Source organism: Ranitomeya imitator, chromosome 3, assembly GCF_032444005.1.
Source record: "Ranitomeya imitator isolate aRanImi1 chromosome 3, aRanImi1.pri, whole genome shotgun sequence".
Taxonomy (NCBI): domain Eukaryota; kingdom Metazoa; phylum Chordata; class Amphibia; order Anura; family Dendrobatidae; genus Ranitomeya; species Ranitomeya imitator.
The window spans coordinates 411,356,960-411,383,749 of record NC_091284.1 but is presented as its reverse complement, the minus strand read 5'-3'; the positions used below and the strand labels follow the sequence as shown (position 1 = coordinate 411,383,749).

Here is a 26,790-nt window from a genome sequence, read left to right as displayed (position 1 = left end):
TAAACCGAGATGAGCCAAGGGGTCAGAGAACCAGGAATGACAGATAACTACCGAGCAGAAAAGAGAGGCAGATGTTAGGGGACAGAACCACGTAATACACAACAAAGCTCACACGCACAGAGGCACAATGATTACAGATGAGTAACCTGGGTCAGCAACCACTAAAGAGTACACAGAAGTATCACCGACATCTGATCCAAGAACCACCAGAATTAAATAGCCACCCCAAAACCAGAGAGAGGCAGCCAGCGTTAACCCTGACCTGATCAGGACAGAGCCTGGATCATCTCATCCAGAGTCATAACACATTACTATTATGTATATGCTGAAGACCTCTGCTAGTATATCATTACAAAAAACTCGAGGGAAACTTCATGTTTGGCCGGATGGTTCAGCTGAATGTTTAGCCAGCAGTTACCTCGCCCGGCTCTCCCATATACAGAAGCACTTGCTCTGCCTCTGTTCTCTATGCAATAGCTGCTGTCGAACATCTTCGGCAGCAGCTTATCTCGAAGGGTACGTTCCCACAGTCAGTAATCGTCAACGCTTTGGATACAGCACAAGTCCGCTTCGCCCAAAGCGCTGATGGCTTTTGAACGCAGGTGATTCCGCATGTGTTCATTGAACCGTGCGGATTCACTGCATCCAATGCATTGTATGGGTGAGATATATCTTGCGGAGACTGAGTGACATGTTGCTCTCTGAAAAGCTGCGCCGCATGTCCATCTCCGTGGGTGAGCCGCGGGCATCAGTGCACGCATAGTGGGCGTTGGATTTCTTGAAATCCCATCCACTATGCTGTAACATCTTGACACTGCGGGTTAGACGCTGTGGATGTATGCAGCATCCAACCCACAGCGTTTACTGACCGTGGACAAAATACCCTTAGAGAACAAATGGATCCACAGTCCAACATCAGAGATGCCGGATCCTTATCTCCCACGATAATCATCTGTAAGAGGCCCCGATACAGATAAGACTTTTGGCTAATATCCACAGGTTTGGCCAATGTTAGTCTAATGATTATGGCTGTTTTTAGCCTACGAGAGAAGTCAAATGGGTCCAAGAGCTTGTTCAGATGAGCATATCATGCGTATGTCAGCATTCTGTGTTCACCATGAAACACATACAGAGAGCATGTGGACCCACTCTAGCTAGAGAGAAAATGCACATGGCTGATTTTTCACCCCATCTAATGGTCTGTGTGGAAAAAAAAATCAAAGAATGCACTTTTGTGTTCTTTGTTGACCAGATTAATGCATGTACAGTAAATACCAAGCAGCTTACAAGATGAACACACGGAACCTACGGCCATGACTTGCCCGAGTGACTGGCCACAGCTGATATTCCAGCATGGATTTGCAAGTAGAAAATCCAGTGGGTATTAGATGTCATTTGGATGACCATAAATATCTTACGTTTAGGGGTTACATTCAGATTCATGAGTAACAAGAATATTGTCAAAACTGCTTATTAAATATATCAAATATCATATTAAATTACGGGCCTGGATATGGCTCAAATGTTTAGTAAACAGTACAGCATTGTATTCATTTTAATCTAATACTAAATCAATATTCATTTCACATCAAGTCTTCTTGACATCTACGGCAGACAGTATTGTCAATAATTAGGAAAAAAGTTTGGGTATTTTCCTGGAATCAGTTGGGTGAAATTCTGTATGCTAAAATGTAATGCTATATGTATACAAAATTAGTAGCGCACAAATTTAATTGTAGTCTTGTTCTGTAAATAATAACCCAGTAGGGAAATCTGTTATGTTATATGCTCTTGCATATCTTCATATCTTTTTTTCTTGTAAGTGAAGCATATGTCATCTGTGCTGCTAGTTTATACAGGCAGTTCATGGTCAAGAATATGATCATATGATTGCTGGAAAAAGATACAAGTGAAAAATGTATTAATATTCTGTAAATAGCCTAAGTGTATCCTACACTTCATGTTTGATGATAACTTATATGCCACTTGTAAGGGTTCTTTGACGTCAATCTTCTGTCTATTTATCTTTCCTGACTTTTCTACAGGCTCTTTGTCAGACAGTGCCTGCAGAGGAATTAATATTCCCACCTCTGAAGTGGGAAGATATATGCCAAAAGGATGAAATGAGTTTGTCACACTTGTGCTGAAGAGGACTGAGCAGTGGGAATATTTTAGTCATTCCCATCATTATAGAAACCAATATATTTTTGTTATACAGCAATCGATTTGTACCTCAGATTGCTCCACAGTTAAGGTTGTGATTTCCTCTGAACTATGGGCAAAACCTTTATTCTAAATTTTCTGTAGCAGGAAAAACTTTTCCATGGCTTTAGAGATAAAAATTTGACCTCTAATAAAGGGTGATTCACTTGCTTCTTTACACGGAAAAATTGCAGTCACTTCTAAAAGAGACAGTCGACTGTACTAAATTTGGACATTCTTTGGTTCATGAGAAGTGAGAGTGCAAATGAACCTCAGTGACGAGAAACTTCTTCGTGCCAAGTGGTCTTGCCGACTTCTCGCCCCGCTGGTTGTCTCCACTGCGTGATAGACTTGCTGCACGTCTTTCTGCGCGTTGAAAGGGTATATGTGGTGCTTGCATTTTACTTCTGCCAAATGCCTTCTTCATTAGTTAACAATGTACAGATACAGTTTGAGGAGCGTGTTCTAATTGAGAAAACTTATTGGAAAGCAGCTGAGTCCTTAAAGAGGCAGCAAAGTGAGTTTCTAAAGAAGTTTGGAGGTCGAAATCCGCCATCCAAACGGTGTATTGAAGCGTTCTTTGATGACAGAGTAATCTCCAAAGGACAATAGCCATCAAGATTGCCTGATTTTTTCCTTTTGGGGCCATATGAAATGTCAGGTGTACGGTAACAAGAAGTGAACATTACAGACACTCCAAGAGAACATAGAGCGAGAAATTCAGGCTAAGACCTCAGACATCCTGTGGAATACAGTCAACAATAAATATAGATTGTTTTTTCACGCTAGTATGTTTATAGTGGAGCTGGCTGGCAGGATAGAAATATTTGAAACAACCCAGGGTCCTGGCTTTTACAGTGGCATTGGTTTCCTCACGGGGAGACTGATGTCACGCTTGGAAGCAAGGGAAGATCTCTACTATCAGGTAAACACAAACACACAACATGTTCACATTCCAGGCCAGAAGGGGGAGCTCTGATCCTGCTTATGGGTGGCTCCCCTATATATAAATTCTGTTCCGGAGGGAAAGACAGACAGTTTGTGCCGGATAGCAGACTGGAGCAGTCTGAGGCAGGAAGATGTGGAAGGGGCCGTGCAGCCAGAGTTGCTGCAGCTCCTGCAGACAGAGAATTGAGAAGGAAAGATCAGTTTGTAGAGAGCGTGCAGGAGAGCAAAGCACAGGAGAGTGACATTTGGGGATCACAGCTGCAACTGGGCTACCTCCCTGGCAGAGCGCAGACCCCAGTAGCTGGAAGACCGAGGTTGTGTCAGACTCTAAGAGGCACAGCAGAAACAGGCAGGACAGCTGGATTAGATATCACCTGTCTACCCTAACACCCAGGAGGCACAGTGGCACATAGAGCCCGGGTCATGATAGAGACCCTATGAAAAGGCTCGAGTCACCTATCATACGGGTTTGTGTCCCACCTTTATGGAGGACAGAGAGAACTGTGGGGACCTTGCTAGAAGCCATAGGTAGTAAGGGACTACAATACCACCATGCTAAGAGGAAGGCTTTCATCTCCACCTGGTAGAGGGCACTATGAACTTGCTTCCAAGCCGGCCGGACCCTGCCTATACCAGTGATCTGGTGCCCTGGACTGTGGATACCTGAAGTCTCCTGTAAACCAGGTAAAAAAAACTGCAAACCTGTATCCTCATTCTTTACTGTACCATTCACCATATTCACCTACACATCGGGAGCCCTGGGGACTTACTTCACCTGTGGGAAGTTATACCATCTAGCTGCCTTAACATCACCCCAGCGGACCCCTTTAAGCAGTGTCGTCCCCACTGACCGAATACCACAGGTGGCCTCACGAACACAAACTTTATTTCAAAACCCCTTTAAAGAGTGTACCTTTATCAAGGGCGCCCAAGGCCACGGACCGGGTCGCCACCCCCGTAACATCCCCAAGTACCCCAGGGCCCTGGCGGGTGACTCATATTCTTTAGACTATATTATTATTATTATTATTATTATACATTTTTATAGCGCCATTTATTCCATGGCGCTTTACATGTGAATACGGGGCAAATATAGACAAATACATTAAACATGAGCAGATAACAAGGCACACGAGTACATAAGGAGGGAGGACCCTGCCCGCGAGGGCTCACAGTCTGCAGGGGGTGGGTGAGGATACACTATGAGAGGGACTATATGTCCTAAACAATTTTTTTTTGTTATTATCTTTTCAGAATACGTACAACAATATGGAACGGAGCATGCAGACGTGCTTGATTGTGAATGGTGGATATTTTATTGTAATGGTATTCTCTGACGTTTTTTCAAACAAATTGTTTGAAAATAGTTAGATGAACATGACAAAAAGTTCAAGGGATACACATAGCTTCCAAATTCCCTAGATCTAAGTATGAGTATCTGAGTGTTATGGAAACACAAATCTAATCGACAGTCCCTACTTCAGAACTTACGGGACTACAAGGATCTGTCAATCGCTTATTGATGCCAGACGCCACAAACTGATAGAAAGTTTTAAGGGGTTCATGCGTCTACAAGTCAGATCTGTTTTGGTGGAAACAGGGGTCTACAAAATATTGCACAGGTGGTTACTTTCATAGTAAAAATTAAAAATGTGATGTTACATTAGAAGTGATGATGGAGTTCAAATTCACTGCCATTTGTACAGATGGGAACATGTGCTATACCCCTACAGACGCAGGCTAAAGGGCAAAATGTAGGTTAATTAAGATATTTATTTTCTGTCACTAGCCTATTCATTAAAGGCTATTGATAATGTGTGCAAAAATGTAAAGCGCTGCGGAATATGTTAGCGCTATATAAAAATAAAGATTATTATTATTATTATTATTATTATTATTATTGTCAGAAGGCAAGATGACAGCAGAAAGTAAAAGGTGGTACCACACAATTGGGTTTTGAATCGTAGATTTGGCAAATTAAACATGTTAGTGACCAACTTTTAGACTAAAAGAACTCCAATGCAATTTTTCATACATTCATTTTTCAAATCATGACTTGCATCGTGTCAAATATTACACCAAGAGGAAGTAAGTTGATAATTTCTATGCAATTAAAAGCATGTGTTGGGTCCCGCATTTCCTATGAAGTTGATTCATCCTTGTAACATCTGCTCACCAAGTGCAAACAGTGATGCCAAAAACCTGTATTTGTTAAACATTTTTTTTTAATGCAAGCCACAATTACAGAGAGACTGTTAGACTAAGGCAACACCATCAAAACGATCAAATCTCACTCCAAGCTGTTTAAGACAAGCGACATATGTAACTCTAGGTGCCACCCACTAGGAAATATTGAAATGCATAGCAGTGGCAAAGACTCTTGTCAATGAAGATCTCAAGACCTCTACTTTATGTTATAGTCAGATGTAAATGAAACTATTATACAATATAAAACAGAACTAAAATAATCAATCTTGGGTTTATATAGATTTTTTTCACCTTCAGTGGGTGGTTCCAGCTTAGAATGTTATGGAACCAGTATCAGGATCATTTGCAGACTTCAATGGTAAGCACAGGGAGAGGAGAGGTATCCTTAGGCTTAAAGGGAATCTGTAAGGCACCGGATGACTACTACCGAAACTACTGGTAAGTCTGTATGGGTCCTAGTACAACAATAAAATAGGTACCTGTTTTGTAGTAATCCGATGTACCAGCTGATAAATCAAAGTTTCAACCTCATGGAAATTGGAAGTGCATTCAGAATATGTTAAAAGGAATCTATCAGCAGGTTTTTGAGGACAGCATAAGATAGAGCTTAAAACACAGAATTCAATTATATGTTACACGTCAGGCTGTTTGCTGTTGCTGACTGCAGCTGGCACTTGCTTCCAATTCCAGCCCTGTCATCTCCTGTGATAAGCACCTCACTGTCTATAGACTATGTACACAGAGAACCTGGTGTGGGCGGTGTCAGCTTTATCAGCTCTGCTACATAGCTAAATCTAAACACTCTGTGTCACAACTGCTGCACACAGTCAACTAAGTGATACATCATTGGATTCAGGGTTTTTTTGAGCCTACATTATGCTGCTTTCTGATAAGGTAACAAAAACCTGCTAACAGATTCCCTTTAATGCCCTCAGAATGCAGGATAATTTGCAAATGGCTTCAAACATTGATTCCTCCACACTGGCTCGTCGAGTTACTATCAAACTGGTATCATTGATGTGCCAGTTGTTTCAGAAGCAAAACCATGCTGACAAGTTCCCTTTTAAATTGTTACTATGTACCACTTTCTTAAAGGGGTTCTCTGAGTAAAAAATATCTCTATTAGGACCTCCCAGAGCACATACATGTTAATTATACTGGAGTGTTGCTGAAAAACATTGATTTTAGTAGCATTTAATGTTTCATTTCTGAATGCAAAATTAGGTATTGTCAACAATTTCTTTCACTATTCATTGTTATAATAGGCAATTTCATCAGATTTACGTGAAAACTAATGCTGTTGTAGTTTAGAGCTGAATAATCTGAAATTAATGTCATGCTCACTAATATTACTGAATAAATCATTTAATCTGATTTCCTGATTCACCATTCGATTGGAACAGATAATCAAATTTATCTACTAGCCTTATAAATTTAGCAATATCTGAATCTCTAACCTGACAAACAGAGATTATCTGACTGATTCATGCATTATGGCTTGTTGTCACCAGCCTGACTACCTTCTAGTGCACAATGTTACAAAAGGGCTGCTTTCATCATTAAACAGCGCCATTTCAGTCCATAGGTTGTGTCTGGTATTGCTGCTCAGCATGGAAGTGAATGGGGTGAGCTGCAATACCAGATACAACCTGTGTACAGGATTGAGTGTTGGTTTTTGGAAGAAAGTAGTTCCTAACCATGTTCAACCCTTTTAAGATATTTTACTGAAAATTCATTTTCTAGTATTTTCTTTCAATACTTAAAGGGGCTCTGTCACCTGAAATTGAAGGGAACAATCTTCAGCCATAGGGGCGGGGTTTTCGGATGTTTGATTCACCCTTTCCTTACCCGCTGGCTGCATGCTGGCTGCAATATTGGATTGAAGTTCATTCTCTGTCCTCCGTAGTACATGTCTGCACAAGGCAATTCAGGTGACAGAGTCCCTTTAATTAGTAAAATATTGATGAAATGGAGATTTTTTATTACAGGTGCAAATGAAGAATAAACAGGAAACTCTTATTTTTTCTCTTTTCCTGTGTCAACACTTTATATTAAAATGTGCAAATGTAATTTCATGTTTTGTGTGCTTTAAATTTAAATGTACGTGTGAAAGTTCTCAAGTGTGTTGGTGATTGTTGAAAAACATAAAAAAAAGTCTACAACAACAGCAATTTTATAGACCCTAATCATTCTTACATATTTCTTATGTTTTGATGTTTCTGAAAACTTTCTGTTTGTGAATTTTTTGTCCACCAGTTAAACAAGTGAAGCGCCCGCTAGGTACTCTGTACCAGGCCGGTTCTTAAAGGGGATGTGGTCACGGCAGCAGTGACCTTGTTCGGGGCCCTGGGCGTCCAATTAAAGGGGATAAAGTGTAGTGAGAAATAAAGTCTATAGAATAATGTTTGCGACGCCACCTGTGGTACTCGGCCAGGGATGGCCGACGCTGCTCAAAGGGATCTGCTGGGGCCGATGGTAAGCAGCTTAGATGTTTTTGTTCCCCACAGGTGGAGCGCAGGCCCCAGGGCTACCAGGACAGTCTAAGAAGGGTTGTAGATGTTGAGGTGCAGGAAAGAATTGGAGGAAACAGGGTTGCAGTCTCTTTACCTTATACTGGTGGAATTGTAGTCCAGGGAACAGATTACAAATGATCTTGAAATCCGGGCAGCCTGGAAGCGATTCGGAATCCCCCTAGCCAGGTGGGGTTGGAAGCCTTCTTTTCTGTGCTAAATTCTAGGTTCTTGATGCATTAGCTTTCCTCAAGTCCCTCTCTCAATCTGTCCCTCAGGTGGAACTCTACCCACATGGCAGGCAGCTTGAGCCTTTTTACAGGTGTCCCTTCTCTAGTGGTGACTCCAGGCTCTAATCTGCTGCTGTGCCTTCGGGTGTCAGTGATGGCCAGGAGACCTACAATCTCCTGCCCTCTGCTGTGGGGCATACAGTTCCCACACAACCTCAGACTCTGGTGTCTGTTTTTTTGCGCTCAAACCTGGAGTGAGCCCAATCACAGCTCCACTCCAGTTTCTCTCTCCTCCTGTGCTTCCTCTCCCTTTACTGTCTCACACAGACTGCCCTCTAACTTCTCCTCCAGACCAAAACTTATAGGGAAGCTACCCTGAAACCAGGTCTGGAGCTCCCCCTTCTGGCCTGGAGTCAGGAAAGTGTTGTATGTAAGTGTTACCTGCTAAGGGGACTCATTCTCCCGTCCAGGCATGGTATCACCCTCCCCGGGAGGCAGGCAATACCCCTGTGTCATCTGGACTCCTGAGGTGCCACTCAAGCAGAATGTGGAATTGGAAAGGAGTAAATAGGATGTGATCATGAGCAGGGCCGGCGTCAGCACCCGGCACAGCTGGCAAATGCCGGGGCCTTGGGAAGAAAGGGGGGCCCACTAGCAGCTGGGAGAGCAGAGCAGGAGATAACATGCTCTCTCCGCCCACAAAGTCACTGCTGGCTGCGTTCTCTTAACCCCTATGTGCCAGCTCTGACACAAGCATCTTATCACTCAGTCAGTGCAGCCAGGCAGGCACACATAGGGGTTAAGAGAAGGCAGCCAGTGTGACTGTTTGTGGGCGGAGAGAGCAGTTCTCTGCTCTCCCCCCTGGTTGGCTGCAGACAGTGCTGCAGTGCTGAACTTATCAGGAAGATTCCGGAGGAGCTAGTCCTACCAGAGTGCAAAGGTATCCAGCAATAATTGCAGTTGGTCCTGTGGCTCAGTCTGCTGCTGTCTGTCTCTGCTGCCTAAAAATGTGGGTGATGTCTGGAGGAGCAGCTGGTGGGGTGCAGCCTGCAGCCACCCAGCTCTCCCAGAACCCCAGAATACATGCATGCTGCACCAAACCTGCACCAGTGGGGTAGGAAGAAGCTTAACCCCTTCCCATCTGTATGAAGGTTATTGCTAAACCTTAAATATAACAATCTGACCCGCATAAATGGGGTTAACCAGATGCCAGGAGGAAGGGGAGCTGCTGCCATGTGGGCTGTACGTTGGGGCCCCGTGGCCCCAGGCTGGTGACTGGAGGGACTCTGCCCAGTGCTGGCATGTGGGTGATTTCTGCTCCGGAGTCTCAGCTTCTCTCCTCCAGGTCACACTGTGCAGTCACAGCAACATTGGTTGTGTCTGTCCAGGTCCCAGCAGCTGCCACTGCTCCCACCAAGGACATGGCATCACTTAACCCTTCCCCTGCAGCCACCGGCAACAAATCCACATTATTCCTTGATTAAATCAGGTTCCAACCCAATAGAGGAGCAGACATTTCCTGCTGCCATTAGGGTCCGGGAGGGGGTGACATTGGCTGCCCTGCTACTCTGTAGTGGGGGGTGACAAGTGTAACATGGGGTAACGATGACGGAGAAATGCACAGGATAATAGTGAGCGCGACAGAGGGCAGTGTATGGTATGGAGCAGTCAGGGGGTGGGCTGCAGGATCCCCCCATACTGTACATGACTGCTCGGGACAGGGAGGCGTTTAATGAGCTTCTAATGACGGGGCACTAATTGGGTCATTAGGGTTTGTGGAAAGGATTCAGCATCAGGTCCCTCATTAATGCCCGAGCGATGTTACTTTGTAGCACAGATCTGTTAGGGCCGCAAAACCAAACAACGTTGTTTATGTAGAAAACTCTTTGTTTCATAGAAAAACTCAAAACAGAAAAGATTTTCTGATACAACAACGCCCTGCTCACGACACTGCACAGCACCTCTCCTGTATATATACACTGCACAGCACCTTTCCCCCTGTATATATACACTGCACAGCACCTTTCCTCCTGTATGTATACATTGCACAGCACCTCTCCTGTATATATACACTGCACAGCACCTTTCCTCCTGTATATATACACTGCACAGTACCACTCCTCCTGTCCTGTATATATACACTGCAGAATTTACAATAGCTGTCACTCATGTAAGAAGTGAAATCTGGCATTGTACTATACATTTCTCTGCCATATCTGTGCATCATAAATCGGGTATGTGTTAAAGGGGGGGGGCCCACTGAGACTCTTTCGCCCGGGGCCCTCAAAAACCTGGAGCCGGCCCTGATCATGAGCAACATGTTTTAGATTTAGGCCCCGATTCATCAATTCATCAAGGCAATTTAGCCAAAATCCTGGTGTAAATTGCGTTGAAAAGTTGAACATTTTTCATGCCGGTTTCTCCCAGCTCCCCAAAATGGGCAGAGCTGGGGTGGAACAGGGGACACTTCGGGGCAATGATGCCATGGCTTGTCCAATTCATGATGAGGTGTGGTGTTCCCAGAAATCTTACTCCAGTCAGATTTTTTATTACTCAAGGAAGTCAGGAGTGACCTTGTAAGACAACTAGGTACATCAAGCCAAAGTACATGAATTCTTGAATACTGGTCTAAACATCTTATATACGGGGCCAATAAAAATGATGATAAATAATTCACCATCATTTTTTATTGCACCCGTATGTAAGATATTTAGTCCAGTATTCAAGATACTAGTGGAAATTCCACGTACAGTTTTGCAAGGAGAACAGTAGTGATTTTCTTTTCCTAGGAAACCACACTGTGACCACAAGCTGCCAGCCCGCTGTTTCATGTTATGTTCTCATTAACTAAAACCAGGCAGATTTCTGATTATTTTTTGCCTGCTTATAAACGTGTCCTTCTTCACCTTGCTTCCTGGTCTGAGATATACTGACAAAAGTGATATAAGATGACCAGCTTTACATGACTCTTTTTTCAAATCCAGTCATCTTTTCCACTGATCTCAAGATATCTGAAAGCAAGAGTAAATGTAAAGGATGACACATCTGTAATTCACCCTCCCTGATTTTCTTATCTCCTTTTTTTCCCTCTGTACCACAGGAATTTAAATCTAAGCGTAATCATATTACTTTTGCTCAAAAACATGCAAGAAACACAAATGTTGAGGATGAATTTACTTCTACCTTTGGGCATGGTTTTGGGCAATGTCTTATAAAAAGAAGCCCACACAAGAACTATGATGCAAATCATACCATTAGCATACAGGCTCAGAATTTACACATCGTATAATAGTGATTAGAGATGAGAGCATTGATCCGCTGATGGTCGATTATTGGTCAAATTTTCAGAAATTCTCAGGTCCCTTTCCACGATTTTATTCATGAGGATAGCAAAAAAAAAAGGCCTGGGACAGTTCACACATTGCAGAAGACTGCAGCTGCCAGAGAGTGAGCTCATGATGTCAGATATAGCTGCGCTGACTTCACCATAAAGCTTTGTAGCTTTCACATCACAAGCTCTACTGCAGCCAGTCAGGGCAGGAATATCACAAGTAAGGGCGGGAAAACCACAGCCTTATATAAGGGTCGGCCAAGCAATGCCTGTTAGGTTTTTACAGCATAGGGATAGTGATGAAGCACTTGAAAATGGGAATGGTAGTCTCAGTCTATGAAAATTAATTGAAAGATTTAAGCGATAGGGAGGTGCTGGACCTGCATAATCACTTAGTGGGACTGTGAATTGATTGACCTGCGATTTGCTGCAGTAATAGCACCTTAATAAAAGACTTTTGTTTTACTGTGTAAACGGTGAGAGCAGGATTTATATTTTATCTATCCTGACTTCAAATTAGTTTCTTTCTAAATGTATTTCTTTCCTTCCAAGATGGAGTCCATGATCAGATAAGGGGGCTATGGAATGTCTTTGTGTAACGGACTTAGAAAAAACATAGGAAAGTGAGAGAAATGAAACTTAGAGGCTAGGAGGACACCTGGACCACAGCCTGGGTGTTAACAGTGCTAACGTAGCTAATTAGAAGTATGTATGCGAATGACAGCACATAGAGATAAGATGAGCCAATTACAGTATATTGTTGAAATACATGAATACTGGTAAGCTATAAAACCCCTGACCAAGGTATGGAATAAAGAGAGATCTGTTTTGATTGTAAGGCTGCGAGCACACGTTGCAGATTTTTTGCGTTTTTTCGCTATAAAAAGGCAAAGAAAACCCTCACACATTATGCATCAATTCATTTAGAATGCATTCCGCAATTTTTGTGCACGTGATGCGTTTTTTTTCCTGGAAAAAAAACGCATAGCAGTAAAAAACGCAGCATGTTCATTAATTTTGCGGATTTCCAACTATATTATTGCATTGGGAACCTCCGGAAAAAAAACGCACCAAAAACGCGGTAATAACGCATGCGAATTTCTTGCAGAAAATGTCCAGTTTTGCTCAGGAAATTTCTGCAAGAAGTCCTGAACGTGTGCACATAGCCTTAATGTCTTCGAGTGGCTCTTCCGTGCATGTATTTGAAATTTACCATTTAATTTGGAACAGGCACAACGTGTCAGAACGTCCCACATTATGTGCCGATGACAATACGCAAACAAAGAAGGCTGTGTTAATTTTGCTTCTCTTTCAAATAAGAGAAAAATCTCCACATTCCAGAAATGCAGTCACAGATGTCTACCTCCCAAATGTGTATTTGGTAAAAAAAAATATATATTTTATGCACTGTGACAGAGTCACTGGTGAAGTGATGTAGGGGAGATATGTGTCACTGCGCATGATGGCATCAGTGATGTAAAATCAGAAGTTTCCACCAGCACACTACGTGTTGGGACGGTTCATTGAAAGTTATATCATGGGCTGGTTTTAGTGGACATTGATAGAGCGGGAGGAAGAATGTCGGCCTATCTCCACCTGCAGTGTCCTGACAGGACCTGTGCGATGTCGAGATCATATGATCAATCACATGATGGAGGAGTCACATGGTCTGGGCTTAGATGGCTGACTGCCAAAGTTTTAAGTGTTCAGTGTGTGCCTGGAGAGGGAGCACTCCAGGGAAGTGTGTGCTAAACCTGAACTGTGGACATTGCTACCTGTGAACAGGCTGATCCACACTAGGAAAAGGACTGTGTTTCTTTTTTTGTTTATTTGTTTTGCTGTTTTGCCCAGAGGGCCGTTTTATTTTCACAAGCTTGGTTTATGCTGTTTTCAATAAACCAAGAATTTTTTTTTTAAAGAGACAGCGTTCTGGTTATACCTCTGTGTCCAGCCGAGTGAGCCGCTCTACCACAGGACTCTTCCTTGTTGTAATATTCCAATATTACAATCATACATGCCAGGAGCAAAGAAGGCAGCTGCACCCTCCAAAAGGGATAATTTTTGGCCAAAAAAGTTATCGCTTCTGAATTTAGCAAAGAAAAAATTTATGGATGCTCCCCAAACATAGATAATTTTACACTATCCCTTGTGAAAAATCCAGCACTTATTCAGCTTGTACCGCCTGTGTATAAACATTAGCATGCAGGTATATGCATCCCCCCAACAACCCTCAAAATTTTTTGGAGCATTTTTAGAATTTAAGTAGGTAAAAAGTCTGAAACTTCAGTGTATTGTTAGTCAGGCTATTGGTTATCACCAGTCGATCTCTTTACTTCTAGCCAGATAGTTTGGGGTCATTACCAAGCCATTAAATAGATTAAAACTGTTCAATACAGTGCTTGGAGAATTTTTAGTGTTATGCATGCATTTTCTGGGCAATTAGAGACTCTGCATTATTGAAATTCGTGTCAAGTAATCACATTTTTGGGGAGAATTTGGTGAAATTGGTGAATTTGAATTTCAAATGATCTGCTTATCTCTAAGTGATATCTTCTGCAGGGCTGCAGATTGTTAATCAGTATAAAATATATCTTCTCTGCCGCTCAAAGCTTTAAAGAAGGATTCTTCCCATCAAAGTTGTAATTCTCTTAATATACTGAAATCATCATATTATACAGCACTGTGTACTTACTATTGCTCATTTTGCTTTTCTACCCAGTTAATTCTTCTCTTTTCCATTAGGTCTATGACATCAAAAAAATTAAAAGCTGACTAGCTGAATCCTTTGAAGCACTATGTAGAAACACAAAGTCTATTTTCCACGTGTAAGTCATGAGTCACTGCAAAAATCCCTGGCAGAGGGAAGGAGCAGAGCAGCTGTGTCAAAAGTTATATAGGAGGATGATTTTTGCAGGGACTAGAGACTTCCTGTTTCTACACAGAGCAGAGAAAAGAGAAGAAATAGGTGGGTGGAAAGGCAAAATGAGCAATTGTAAATACACAGTGTGTTATTATATAACGATTGCAATGTATTAAGAGGATAAAAAACATGGATGGGAGGAATGCTTCTTTAAATGCTTGCCCAATGTCAATATATTTCACCAAAGTGTACTAAAAGGGCCTCAAAATTACCAAATGTGAAGACAGTGTTTCGTCTATAAGCTGAACAGATCTGTTGCAGCATTTTGTACCTCCTGAGGACAAAGCAGGAAAATGTATGTATGTAAGGTGACAGGGAGCTGTGAAAATGCAAACACCACCTTCTTGATTCTCCACTCTAAGGAAAGTCAACATTTTTGTGAGTCTAAAAACACTAGCAAGAGGTAAAATCCGATAAATGTTTTTATGTATAAATATCGCACTTGCCATTCTTTGATACCCAATTCTAGATTAACAAACTATCACAATTTTAGGGATCCATCACACAGCTGTATGCAGTCACTGAAATGTCTAAAGCTTTGTCACGGCACCATACAAGTTTACCTTACCTCAGTTTGCCTCCAAGTTTATGTGGAGGCATTTGAAAAATATTTCGGTTTTCTATCTTCTAGGTGGTAATATCTGCATATGCACAACGTCTGCTCCATACTACTTATACTACAACATACTACAACAATTCACCATAGTGGACCTAAAGCTGACATTTAGAGGCTCACAAATCTGATTGCATCCCTTTTAGTTGATTAATATATGTGTAATAGAAGCCTAGGGATATCATAGGGTTAGTGCATAGAACTCAAACACAGTTGAAATTAAAGTATATAATTATAGTTGTTAAAGTAAATATGGTAGAGAAGATGGCACATTTCAGTAATTTTCAGAAGTTCCATGTTTATATTAATCTACTATATAATTGTCTACGGGTCACTTCCGTCTTTCTGTCTATCTGTCTGTCACGGATATTCATTGGTCGCGGCCTCTGTCTGTCATGGAAATCCAAGTCGCTGATTGGTCACGGCAAAACAGCCACAACCAATCAGCGACGGGCACGGTATGGAAGAAAATGGCCGCTCCAGTCACCGCTCACACAGGGATAATGGCGGCGGTAATGGACCGCGTTATGCCGTGGGTAACACACTCCGTAACTGCTGCTATTAACCCTGTGTATCCCCAACTTTTTACTATTGATGCTGCGTATGCAGCATCAATAGTAATAAAATGTAATGTTAAAAATTATAAAAAACAAAAAGCCTGCTATGCTCACCCTCCGTCGTCGCGTCCTCTCCTCGGCAGTGCAAGCGGCAGGTTCCGGGGCCAAGGATGCTATGCGAGAAGGACCTTCCATGACGTCACGGTCATGTGACCGCGATGTCATCACAGGTCCTGCGCTCATCCAACCCTGGGACCGGAAGCTGCCACGTTCACCGCACACAGGCGACAGGACTACAAGGGGCCCTCGGAAGGTGAGTATATGTTTATTTTTTATTTTAACTCTTTTTTAACCTGTTACATACGTATCTGGGCAATATACTATGTGACTGGCCAATATACTACGTGACTGGGCAATATACTACGTGGCTGTGCTGTATACTATGTGACTCTGTGCTGTATACTACATCGCTGTGCTATATACTACATCGCTGGGCAATATACTACGTGACTGTGCAATATACTACGTGGCTGGGCAATATACTACGTCGCTCTGTGCTGTACACTACGTGACTGGACAACATACTATGTGACTCTGTGCTGTATACTACATCGCTGTGCTATATACTACATCGCTGGGCAATATACTACGTGGCTGGGCAATATACTACGTGGGCTGGGCAATATACTACGTGTCTGTGCTGTATACTACGTGGCTCTGTGCTGTATACTACATCGCTCTGCAATATACTACGTAGCTGGACAATATACTATGTGACTGGGCAATATACTACGTGGCTGGGCAATATACTACATGGCTGGGCAATATACTACGTAGCTGGGCAATATACTACGTGACTACGTGACTGGGCAATATAATACGTGTCTGTGCTGTATACTACGTGGCTTTGTGCTGTATACTACGTCGCTGTGCAATATACTAGGTAGCTGGGCAATATACTATGTGACTAGGCAATATACTACATGACTGGGCAATATTCTACGTGGCTGGGCAATATACTATGTGGCTGGGCAATATACTATGTGGTTGGGCAATATACTACGTGGCTGGGCAATATACTGCGTGACTGGGCAATATACTACGTAGCTGGGCAATATACTACGTGGTTGGGCAATATACTACGTGGTTGGGCAATATACTACATGGCTGGGCAATATATGGCATGGGCTGTGCAATATACTACGTGGACATGCATATTCTAGAATACCCGATGCGTTAGAATCAGGGCCACCATCAAGTTATATAATAATTATATTGAATCATGCAACTCAATTAATTTCAGTATATCTGGATTATCTACCAGAAATTAAAAAAACAAAACTGTAGAAGTGATGTCTATAGGTTTATTCTGTTAATTATATCTTTTCCAGGACTTACTTCTTGGCTCTCGTGGTCCATCGACAGTCACTTTAATGGCTCTGTGATATGTGGCTACCTGCGTAGGACTTGTAAATACTGTGATTGTCAGGGTGAAACTTTTGCCTGAAAGTTAAAAAGAAACTTGTTAACTTATAGATAGTATATTACTGAATACAGTATGTACTGTACATTTATGAGACACTTCAAATCTTAAGGATCGGAAATAAGTCACATCAGATAAAGAGTGTCCATTAACCAATACAAACATACTCGTCTTAAGATATTGCATTTTGCAGGATTTCTTTTCCTCTACTACTCTGATCCCTCCTAAATATTACTACAAATATTTTTTTAACTGTAGCATGAGTATTGGAACTGTGGTTGGCAGTCAAGTATATAGTACATGTCTTGTGGTATCTAGTGGAAAATTGCACACAAAAATCATTCCATTCCTAGAACTATGTGTGTTATCATGTCCTGTTCATGATGAGGAGAACATGACAAATCACAAAAGATCACATAGTAAATCATACTCTAAAACACAGACTATGCTTTAAAGTCCATTTTAGTATCAGATAAGTCACATTGCAAAATATATTGGCTAAATAAAACGTTAAAGGAGATATCCACCACTGGACAAACCATTATAAATATGACCAGGTAAGTGAATAAAAAAAGATACCTCCCGTCAAACACCGCTCACCAAACTCAGTGCCACTGTTCGAATGCAGCATTCACGTTTAGGTGTCAGGCAAAGTATGAACATTTCAGCCAACTAGCGGCCACTGATTAGCTGCACTGGATCACAGCAAAGACTATGGTACGCTTTAAAGGTGTTGCCAGGTAAAACAGGATATCTCTTGGTGTCCTACTGCTGGGACCCATACCAATTGGCAGATTGGGGAATTTTGTAGAAAGCTTAGTGCTTGGTATCCCAATAGGGAATGAGTAGAGTGCCGGTTGAGTGTACACACTGATGCTTCATTCCAATGTGGATAAAAGTTCCCTGAGGATCCATGAGGGTCCTAGCAGTCAGACCCAAAGGCTGATCAAAAAGGTATCCCAATCCCGTAGATAGATGATAACTTGTTTTCTTCGGGCAACTTCTTTAAACATGGGTGAAATGCCTGCCAGTGCTGGTGCCAGGTATATTAGGAAACCAAGGTACTACTGAAGGCTCTCTTTACTTATTAGCCATATCAAGGTCATATTACAAACCTTTAGTCTTCATACTAATTTGCTTTACAGTAGTTGCCCAGTAGACATGGTAGAACATTAAACTTTTATTGCGTCCACAGTTGTCGGATAGACGTGTAGCTATTATGATCTCTTATTTTGGAGTTTTGAAATTACATCAATACACTCAAGATGAATCAGTTCAAAGGCCAGACTGAGATTTATAAAGCATTCCGGTTTGGAAAATTGTTTTGGAAGCATGAAAAAACTCTAACAGGATAATTAAGTACAGAAATAAAAGCTTAATTCATAAAAGGGCAGATTTCACATTGCCAATCTGCAGTCAGTTAAGTACAGAATTTAAAAAAAAATTAAAAAAAATAAAAGTATGCATTTTAGGAAACTAAACAAGAAGATGGAAATGTTAAAAAAAAGTTAACGCTTCAACATCTACAGTATGTTGTGATTACAGATCATAAAAACTGCTCATTCTTGTATCTATCTATTTATCTATCTATCTATCTATCTATCTATCTATCTATCTATATATATATATATAAATATATACTAGTTAAAAACATTTTATATTATTTTGCCAAAGGCAGTCAGTTATTGGTCATTTACGTTGCAGTTTATATTATGGTATTATATGTAAATATTAATCAGTAATATGATATATATATATATTTATATATATATATATATATTATGTGGCTTTATAAGAGTATATTTATTATGGGACTGAGAAACTTAACATTTTCAAGCTACTCTTTAAGGACTTAGCTTTACATGAAAGCCATGGTTACCATGAGGTAGATAAAAAAGAGTTGATGATATATGTTTACAGAGCCTTCATTGGTTTGCATACGGTGTCTCTATAACTGTTGTGAAATTACTAGTCTGTACAAGTGATGGAAAGCTGCGGGTTGTCTTAGCATGGTGGGCCTTGTACTTGCACAACAGTTGGAGGAACGTACTTTGCCAATCACTGCACTAAATTGACTCTATTAGCATGTATGGCAGAAATGTATGTATCTTTATAAAGGCCGTTTAAAATGTAGCTTTAAAAATCTGATGTTGGGATGAAAGTTGTGCAAAATATTGCATAATGGGGTTTATATGGCATCCAAGTGCAATATATGTATTATATGATAAACATGGTGGAGATTTAGTGTAAGCAAATTGTGAGTAGGTTGACGACAGCAACCATCAAGTAACTAATTCAACTCCTTCCCAAAAAATGATGTAATAGAATGTCGTACTTTGCATATGCATATATGGATCGGGCTCAGGAACTGAGCCTACACCATACTCAGCAGGTACCAGCTATGTTATATATCGGCATCTGCCCATGATAGCAGTAACTGGGACGTGCACTGTTTGCTACCGTTTAAGCATTTAAATGTCACTGTCAATCTTTGTCAACATTTTAAAGATGAGCTTGCTCGTGTGCCTATCGAGCCCCCCCCCCCCCCCCACACACACACACATGAAGCTGGGTTTCATAGGAGAAAGACATTTTCTTGATACGGTATATTACAATACAGTAGTTTTGTTTTATATAGAACAAAAGAAGAAATGATTTCAGTTCCAAGGGGACTAAAAAATTTAAAAAAACTAATTTTAAAAATATAAAGACATTTAAAAAATATAAAACCTTGAATCACCCCCTTTTCTCCAGTTAAATATAAAGAAATAAGAAAAAACTTATTCAGTATTGCCACATCTGTTAAAATACTTTCTATCAAAATATAAAATTAATTGACCAATATATTAAATTGTGAGAAAAAAAATAATAAAGCAAAACATCAGAATTGTGGAGTTTTTCGTCCCCATACCTCCCTAAAAAAATTGAACAAAAAATGATGAAAATGTAAGAAACAAATAAAATTGCACTCTGTTGTAATATAGCACGTAAACACGAAATATATAAAAAAATATGTATAGCATTACTTCTCTAGATAATAAGAAAAAATGGAGATGCTTAGCACATAATTAGGCCAATTTATGCATGCACAGCAGCCAGCGACAAGGCGATCTCCGGTTGCTGGGAACCTATCCAATGTGAATCCTCTCTTTGGTTGGCAGGGTAGGTATGTTCCTGCTACAATTAAAACCACCTCAGGTTGGTGGGTGGAGTGCTTGGTCAGAGAGCCAACATACAAATAACAAAAGACTCACATTGGATAGGTTCCCAGGAAACCGGAGATGGCCTTGTTGTTGGCGGCTGGACATGCATGAATTGGCCAAATTATGTGCTAAGCATCTCCAGTTTTTCTTATTATCTAGAGCAGTAATGCTATACATGTTTCATATATTTTTCATATTTATATGCTTTGGAACTACAGAGTGCAACTTTATTTGTTTGCTATGTGTAGAGATGGTCATCAAAAAATGACATATTGTTTATGTGATAAATAAGTGATGTATTTTTATTTACTTTTGGAAATGTTTTTTGTTTCGATATTAAAATATTTGTTAGATATGAAAGTTAAAAATCTTATAGTTTTCACACTGGCTACTTGAAGCATCAAATGAGGGTGTGCAAAGGTCATTGTGAAGGGAGGTGTAGCTGTGACATCACTTTCTGTAACACATGTATATTTTTTCATTTATATTGATATCAGGTATATCTGGGTGACATTTTGTGGTTTGTGGCTTCACCAGTGCTAAGGATCCGCTTTTGATTTATAGGAGATGATTTCTTGGGATATTTCAGACTGCATTCTAGAATTGCACTTACTAATGTTGTACATTCTGTGCCATAAGTGCTATGGTATTTCTGTATTTCTTTCTGACCTAAGTATATTGGAAAAATGTTCAAATTAAGGGCCCGTACAGCATAATATAACCACATGGGGTCTGGGATGTCTCCCCAATTTTAGGAGACCTTTCAAAGAATTTGGGACTGGAAGGCAGTGTGAGAAAAACCTCCATCCTATATATTGCAGGAAACGTGAAAATAGTAGATATCCCAATTATAGTGAAGATTGTCATATAGACGGTATCTTTGTATTAACGCTCCTATACAGTGCAGTATAAAAGCTTACTTATTGAGTGAAGATGGACTCCTGAAACAGATCCCAAAATACTGGACAAGGGTGAAGTAAATGGAATCTTTGTCAAGGAAAACTTTAGATATTATTCTAGATGTGTCACAAGTTTAATGTTTTTTCTGAGTTATCCCTAATAAGAAGTTCTCCCATAACAGACATTTTATCACCTATTCACTGGAGAACTGATAATTGTCTGATTACTGGGTGTCCTACAATTGTCTTTCCCATCAATGGAGAGAAAAAGCATCTCCAACCCCGAGTTTCTCTGCAGGAAAAGAAGAAAATGTCCGTTTTTAGACTACTCCTTAACCTGAAACCTGTGAATTAGGACAGAAGTCTCAGCTTTGTTTTTTGATTTCCTCACCACCTCTAAATGAATAGGGCTGGGTGCTATGGCTGATTTCTGGTTTTCTCTACTACTTTGCATGATATAGAAGGTTTTCTAAAGATGTCAGAAGTCTTTTATAAATGCAAGTCTCCATGACAGTTCAGAAATGGTTAGGACTGATTACAATTTTACATATTTTTATGTCATACAATCGGAATCTTCTGTTAATATACCTAATACTTTTGAATAAAATGGCATTAGACACAAACTCTTTATTTTTTGACGATAAGCCATATGTGTAAGGAACAAATGACCTTCAAAAAGACCTAGCATTGTTAAGTAGGGTGGGCTGTAGACATTGACATGTGTTGGGTGATGTTGGGGTTGCTATGTCTGAACTTCCACGGGTCCACTCATCTCTACAAGTCAGTCCTCAGAATACTGACTGCTGCTAGGGGAAGTCTTTATTCTATATGACAAAAGACATGGAATGATGTAAAGGAAGCCTTGGACAACTTTATTCCCCTGAGACTGTTTATTGTTCAGAGAAGTCTTATCTAAATTAAGGGCTTCTATTGATAAGATATGTACAGTGAAATTTATCGAAGATAATATTCCAAATTGGTGTTAAAAATGGAGGAATAGTCATTTTAAAATAATGCTTTGACTATTAGAGTCTGCCATGCTATTCTCACACTGTTTCTATTTGGAAAGAGATGTACAGAATAGTAGGCTGTGTGTTTGCGTCATGAGTAATTCCTACATACTGCTTTTAATCAAATGTCAATTGCTTACAAAAAGTGCGTGGCACCATGCTGACTAGAATTTGGTATTCTCCGCTTCTCAAGTTGATTGCTAGATGTAGGTCATGGCTTCTCAAGGTTTCTAATTCTGTCATGCTTTTCAATGTCCTTTTGTCTCCATGTTTCCTCTCAGATAAAAGCCAAAGACAAGCAGAGTGGTGTATTCTTTATTGTTTTACTGCTGTCACTGGTTGAGATTGTGGTGTGTCTGAACAACCAAAGGAACATGTGCCAGCCGAAGCATTACAAATTTAGACTTAGGCGATATTCACACATTCAGTATTTGGTGAGTATTTTACCTCAGTATTTGTAAGCCAAAACCTTGAGTGGGTGATAAATGCAGAAGTGGTGGTGACGTGTTTCTATTATACTTTTCCTCTGACTGTTCCTCTCCTGATTTTGACTGAGGTAAAATACTCACCAAATACTGAACTTGTGAAAGTATCCTAAAGGTGATAATGTTGGTTTGGTTTTGAACCCCAAGATATGTAATTATGACTGATTGGGATCCCAAAATAGGTGATTCTTAGTACAGTTTATGCCATGTTCAAGATATGTTGTTGAAATCCTAATTTCAACCCTAACCCACCGATATATTACATTTACTTCATTCAATGAAGATAAGGAGATCCATCCGTGTTAGGTTCTGTGGGAGGTGGGTTATTCTACAATTGTTGTGACATAAATTATCCAGACTCATTTTAATGGAATAATACATTTTAAAACATTTTAGATAACCACTAAAATAGTGATAGAATGATTCCTACCTCTTCCACTTCTACCAACAAAGCGGAGATCATTGAATCGTGCTACTTGATTCTTCATGACCGCAGAAGCATTTCTCAACTCAGCTGAATAATTTTCATCATTCCCGGCCATTACTGTTACTACTGTCCCATCAGGCACATCACCCAGTGCCACAACCTGCAGGGAGACATGTACAGCCATGTTTAGAGGGAAAAATATGCATTAAATGCTGATGAGTTTTGTGTTTGTTAACGTAAGCACCACAAATGCTACTAATACACACTGATAGTACCAGATGGCGGAACTGTATTAGCAGTCAGTAAATGTAGTACTGGGAAATTAAAAAAAAAAATGGACAGCTTTATAAATCTGCGTTGATCATATTTTATTTAATTGATCCTTCATATATTCCATATATACAGCTAAAAATTAATGTTGATTATACATATTTTAATTTAAGCTTTAACATGAATATGATACAATGGTTACACAGCGTCTGTGCCATATTACGTGTCACATGTCATAGATGGACATCATGCAATGTAGATCTGAATTTAGATTGATTTTTCCATTCTGACATCCAGAATGTTTTTTTTTCTTGTGTATATAATTAAGAAATATGACATTAAGAAATAAATATAATTTATGCTATATGTATATTTATATATAGTATAAATTATAATAATTTCTTAATGTAGGGACAGTTTTAATGATCTGTATTTATGATGCAAAATTAGTTATTTGGACTTCAAGGGTTTCGGATGATACCAGAATCCCACAAAGTAAAACTTTGTAGCCTTTTATAACTATTCATTATTTGTTATGCTGTTTTACTACTGTAAATTTTAGACAAAAGATCATTTAGGTAAAATAGTTTTCATTTCTTCATCATTTGCTCTTTCTTTTTAATCTTCCTTCCATTAGTTTCCTAACAATAACGGTTTATAAAATGTTGTGTTATTTCTAATATTTTTCTCAGATAAATGTATGATATTCTGATATTATTGGTGCTTATAACCTACACAATGCATAATAATACAAACAGTATATTTAATTACAGTTTCATTCCTTCTCCATGTCCTGGTATATTTCATATTTTAACATTTATCAAGCCACTTTAGTCATAGTGTAAATGCAATAAATATGTTTAATATCTATGGTTTCAGGCTTTTGTAGATAAGACCTAAAATGTAATGAACATAATATAATATATATATGATATATAAAAGTTATCACATATATTATAAGAGTATAAAAGATATCGTTAAATGTTTACTTTGCACATACCTTTTTTTTAACAGAATTTAGCTAAATTAATAATTTTCTACATTTTATTCTCGTGTGTCCTTGGTCAATATGTAACAGCCGTACTTGATTCAAATGATTCATCTAACTTACATTTAACGATTGACTGAATTATTGGAATGAAAATATTTAATTACTGTACTCTTTCTCTTCTTGACCACTGCAATATTTATGTTTCTAATAGAAATTAATATAAAAGAATATGATAATCATACATTAATAAATTATTGCCATGGAAACTATATCTATTATCTTTTTGTAGTATGCATTTATTACACAATCTACATATACATGTATATATATATATATATATATATATGTATATATATATATATATGTGTGTGTGCGTGTGCACTTGATAGGTTTTATATCCAGTACTTTGTCATTGTAAGTGACAGGCACACGCAGCGGTAACTGATAGAGACTTGTTTCTTCATGGTCACATTTCTTTGAAGTGGAGCAAACTATGTGAAACCTCAAACCTTCTTGTTTATTACTATGCGATCTTGGTATATTTCCCAACAGAACTTTTCCTTAGATGTGTGTTCTATCACTTCTTTTCAATCTCTGACCACAGATATCGCATGTTCTTGAATGTGTTAAGCAGCAGCCCACTGATTTCCCATCATCACTCAGATAAAGCGCTTCACACAAAACCTGACATTTTATACTATTTGTTCTCTATGTGGCCATTGCAAAATCTCATTATGAACTGATAGTAATCTGCAGTATTTTAGACAGAAAACTTTTGTGCTTATTTATATTTTTCTGTAAAGATATATTAGAGTTTTAGATTTGTATTTCAGCTCATACCTTAGAATAAAACATTGCAGAGTTTCGCAAACCTATGAATTGCACATTTAACAATAGAGATAAAATATAAGATAATTGTAAAATCGCCAGCAAATGGGTTAATTACAGTAAGACAGGTGGATACTATGGTAATAAGGTGCATAGATATTACAGAATTTGATGGTGGTTAATGTAGGGTTTGTTGGTTCCTGATCATTGCACTTGATAATCTTCAGAAGAGAAGGAGGAGTGACAATGAGGTTAAGAGACTGGTTTGTGAAGTGGCGTACCATCATATCAAACCGTACGCTGTAACCATTCCTGATTTGGTTAGAGCAATACTTACACAATAAACCATAAAGTAAAATATGACTATGTCAATTTACAATTGTCTATTTTGCCTTTCGCTAAATTTTGCCTTTATACGATATTTTTTCATCAAAGCTACAAAAAAAGATAGAAAACGAGTTCTTATCGAAATGTTGAGATTTTCTTGGTGAACGTCAAAGTAATAATCTGATGCATAAATGGCGTTTAGACAATTGCATGACTACAGATGCAGCCGTGACAAGTTTAGCGGTGAGCATAAATAGGACTGCGGAAAACCTGCGTGATGCGTTATTTTATCACAGAGAGTTAGCATGGTCCCCAAACATTGCAGCCTTAAAGAGTTAAAAATGCACCATGCTAGGTCAAGTATTACATGGATTCAATGAGCAGGTGCAGTAGTAGGAAGCACTTGTGTATGAAAACTACATTCATTCTTACATAGTCTAATTATGAAGCTTATAGTTAATTCTGCTGATGAGCACAACCCTCCCAATTTACCTTGAATGCCACTGGAAGGGTCTTGTTGCATCTCCAATGTGAAGGCAGGACAGAGCATAGGAAGTTGGGGCTGTCAGTTCTGACCAATTCTCCAGCGTGATCTGCAAGGACATCCACTACCGTCCTTATCTCTGTTCTTGTCCGTCCTGGGCCAGAAGAGGTGATGGCTCCATTGCTGTCTCCCATTTTACCGCAGGAGAAGGTAGTCGATGGAGGAGTAAAGCGCCGGCTGGTGCTCGGGTCTACTGGAATACGCATTACAACAACAAGAGTTAAAAAGTGCCAGCCACTGGGTCTAATCTAAAGGTTTCGTGTCTCTTTCACAAGCCCTAACCCGCAGTATACAAGGCAAGTCACTAAATTCTCATGTAAGATCGGTAACCCTGATCTTTTCTGAAAAGAAAAAAAAAGCCCATAGATCAGTAGCTCAGGAAGTGACTGTCTGATCTGAAATCTGCAGGGGTGGTAGAAAAGGGGTGTTGCATGAGAAGAAACTCTGCGCCCAACCTCGTCTTCTCAAGTTTCTGTGCCCTCCTTAAAGTACCAAAAACCACAAAGAAAATGTTACGAAGTCTACATCTATAAAAGCAATCCGAGTAGCACAGCTTTCAGAAACAACACTCCACAAGCACTGAGTTGTGTGATATTGCAGCTGCTTCTCCTGCAATGGTCCCTCGTGAAGTTACAGAACTGGAACAAGTTAGATCTGAGGCTGGTAAATGGATGCAGTCGCTCAGATGACTTTGGAACAGTAGTTTTCTTTATATCACCGTCCAGAAACTGCATGCAATGTGAAAAAGTGCACGAGAAAACAGAAGTTAGCACACATCTGTCTTCTTCCTGATGGTTATGAAAA

General features: G+C 39.7%; 1 protein-coding gene across 1 annotated transcript in view; it reads right to left on the bottom strand.

The window, feature by feature from the left end:
• Window positions 1–26,312, bottom strand: part of RUNX3 (RUNX family transcription factor 3) — a 92,774-nt gene extending 66,462 nt beyond the window's left edge. Inside the window, exons 1-3 of the mRNA XM_069757129.1 lie at window positions 25,935–26,312; window positions 23,030–23,186; window positions 16,918–17,022 (exon numbers count right to left, since the gene is read on the bottom strand). Of these exons, the coding sequence (XP_069613230.1) occupies window positions 16,918–17,022; window positions 23,030–23,186; window positions 25,935–26,192 (520 nt within the window). The 5' untranslated portion in view covers window positions 26,193–26,312. The remainder of the gene's footprint in view (window positions 1–16,917; window positions 17,023–23,029; window positions 23,187–25,934) is intronic.
• Between the last annotated feature and the right edge of the window lie 478 nt (window positions 26,313–26,790).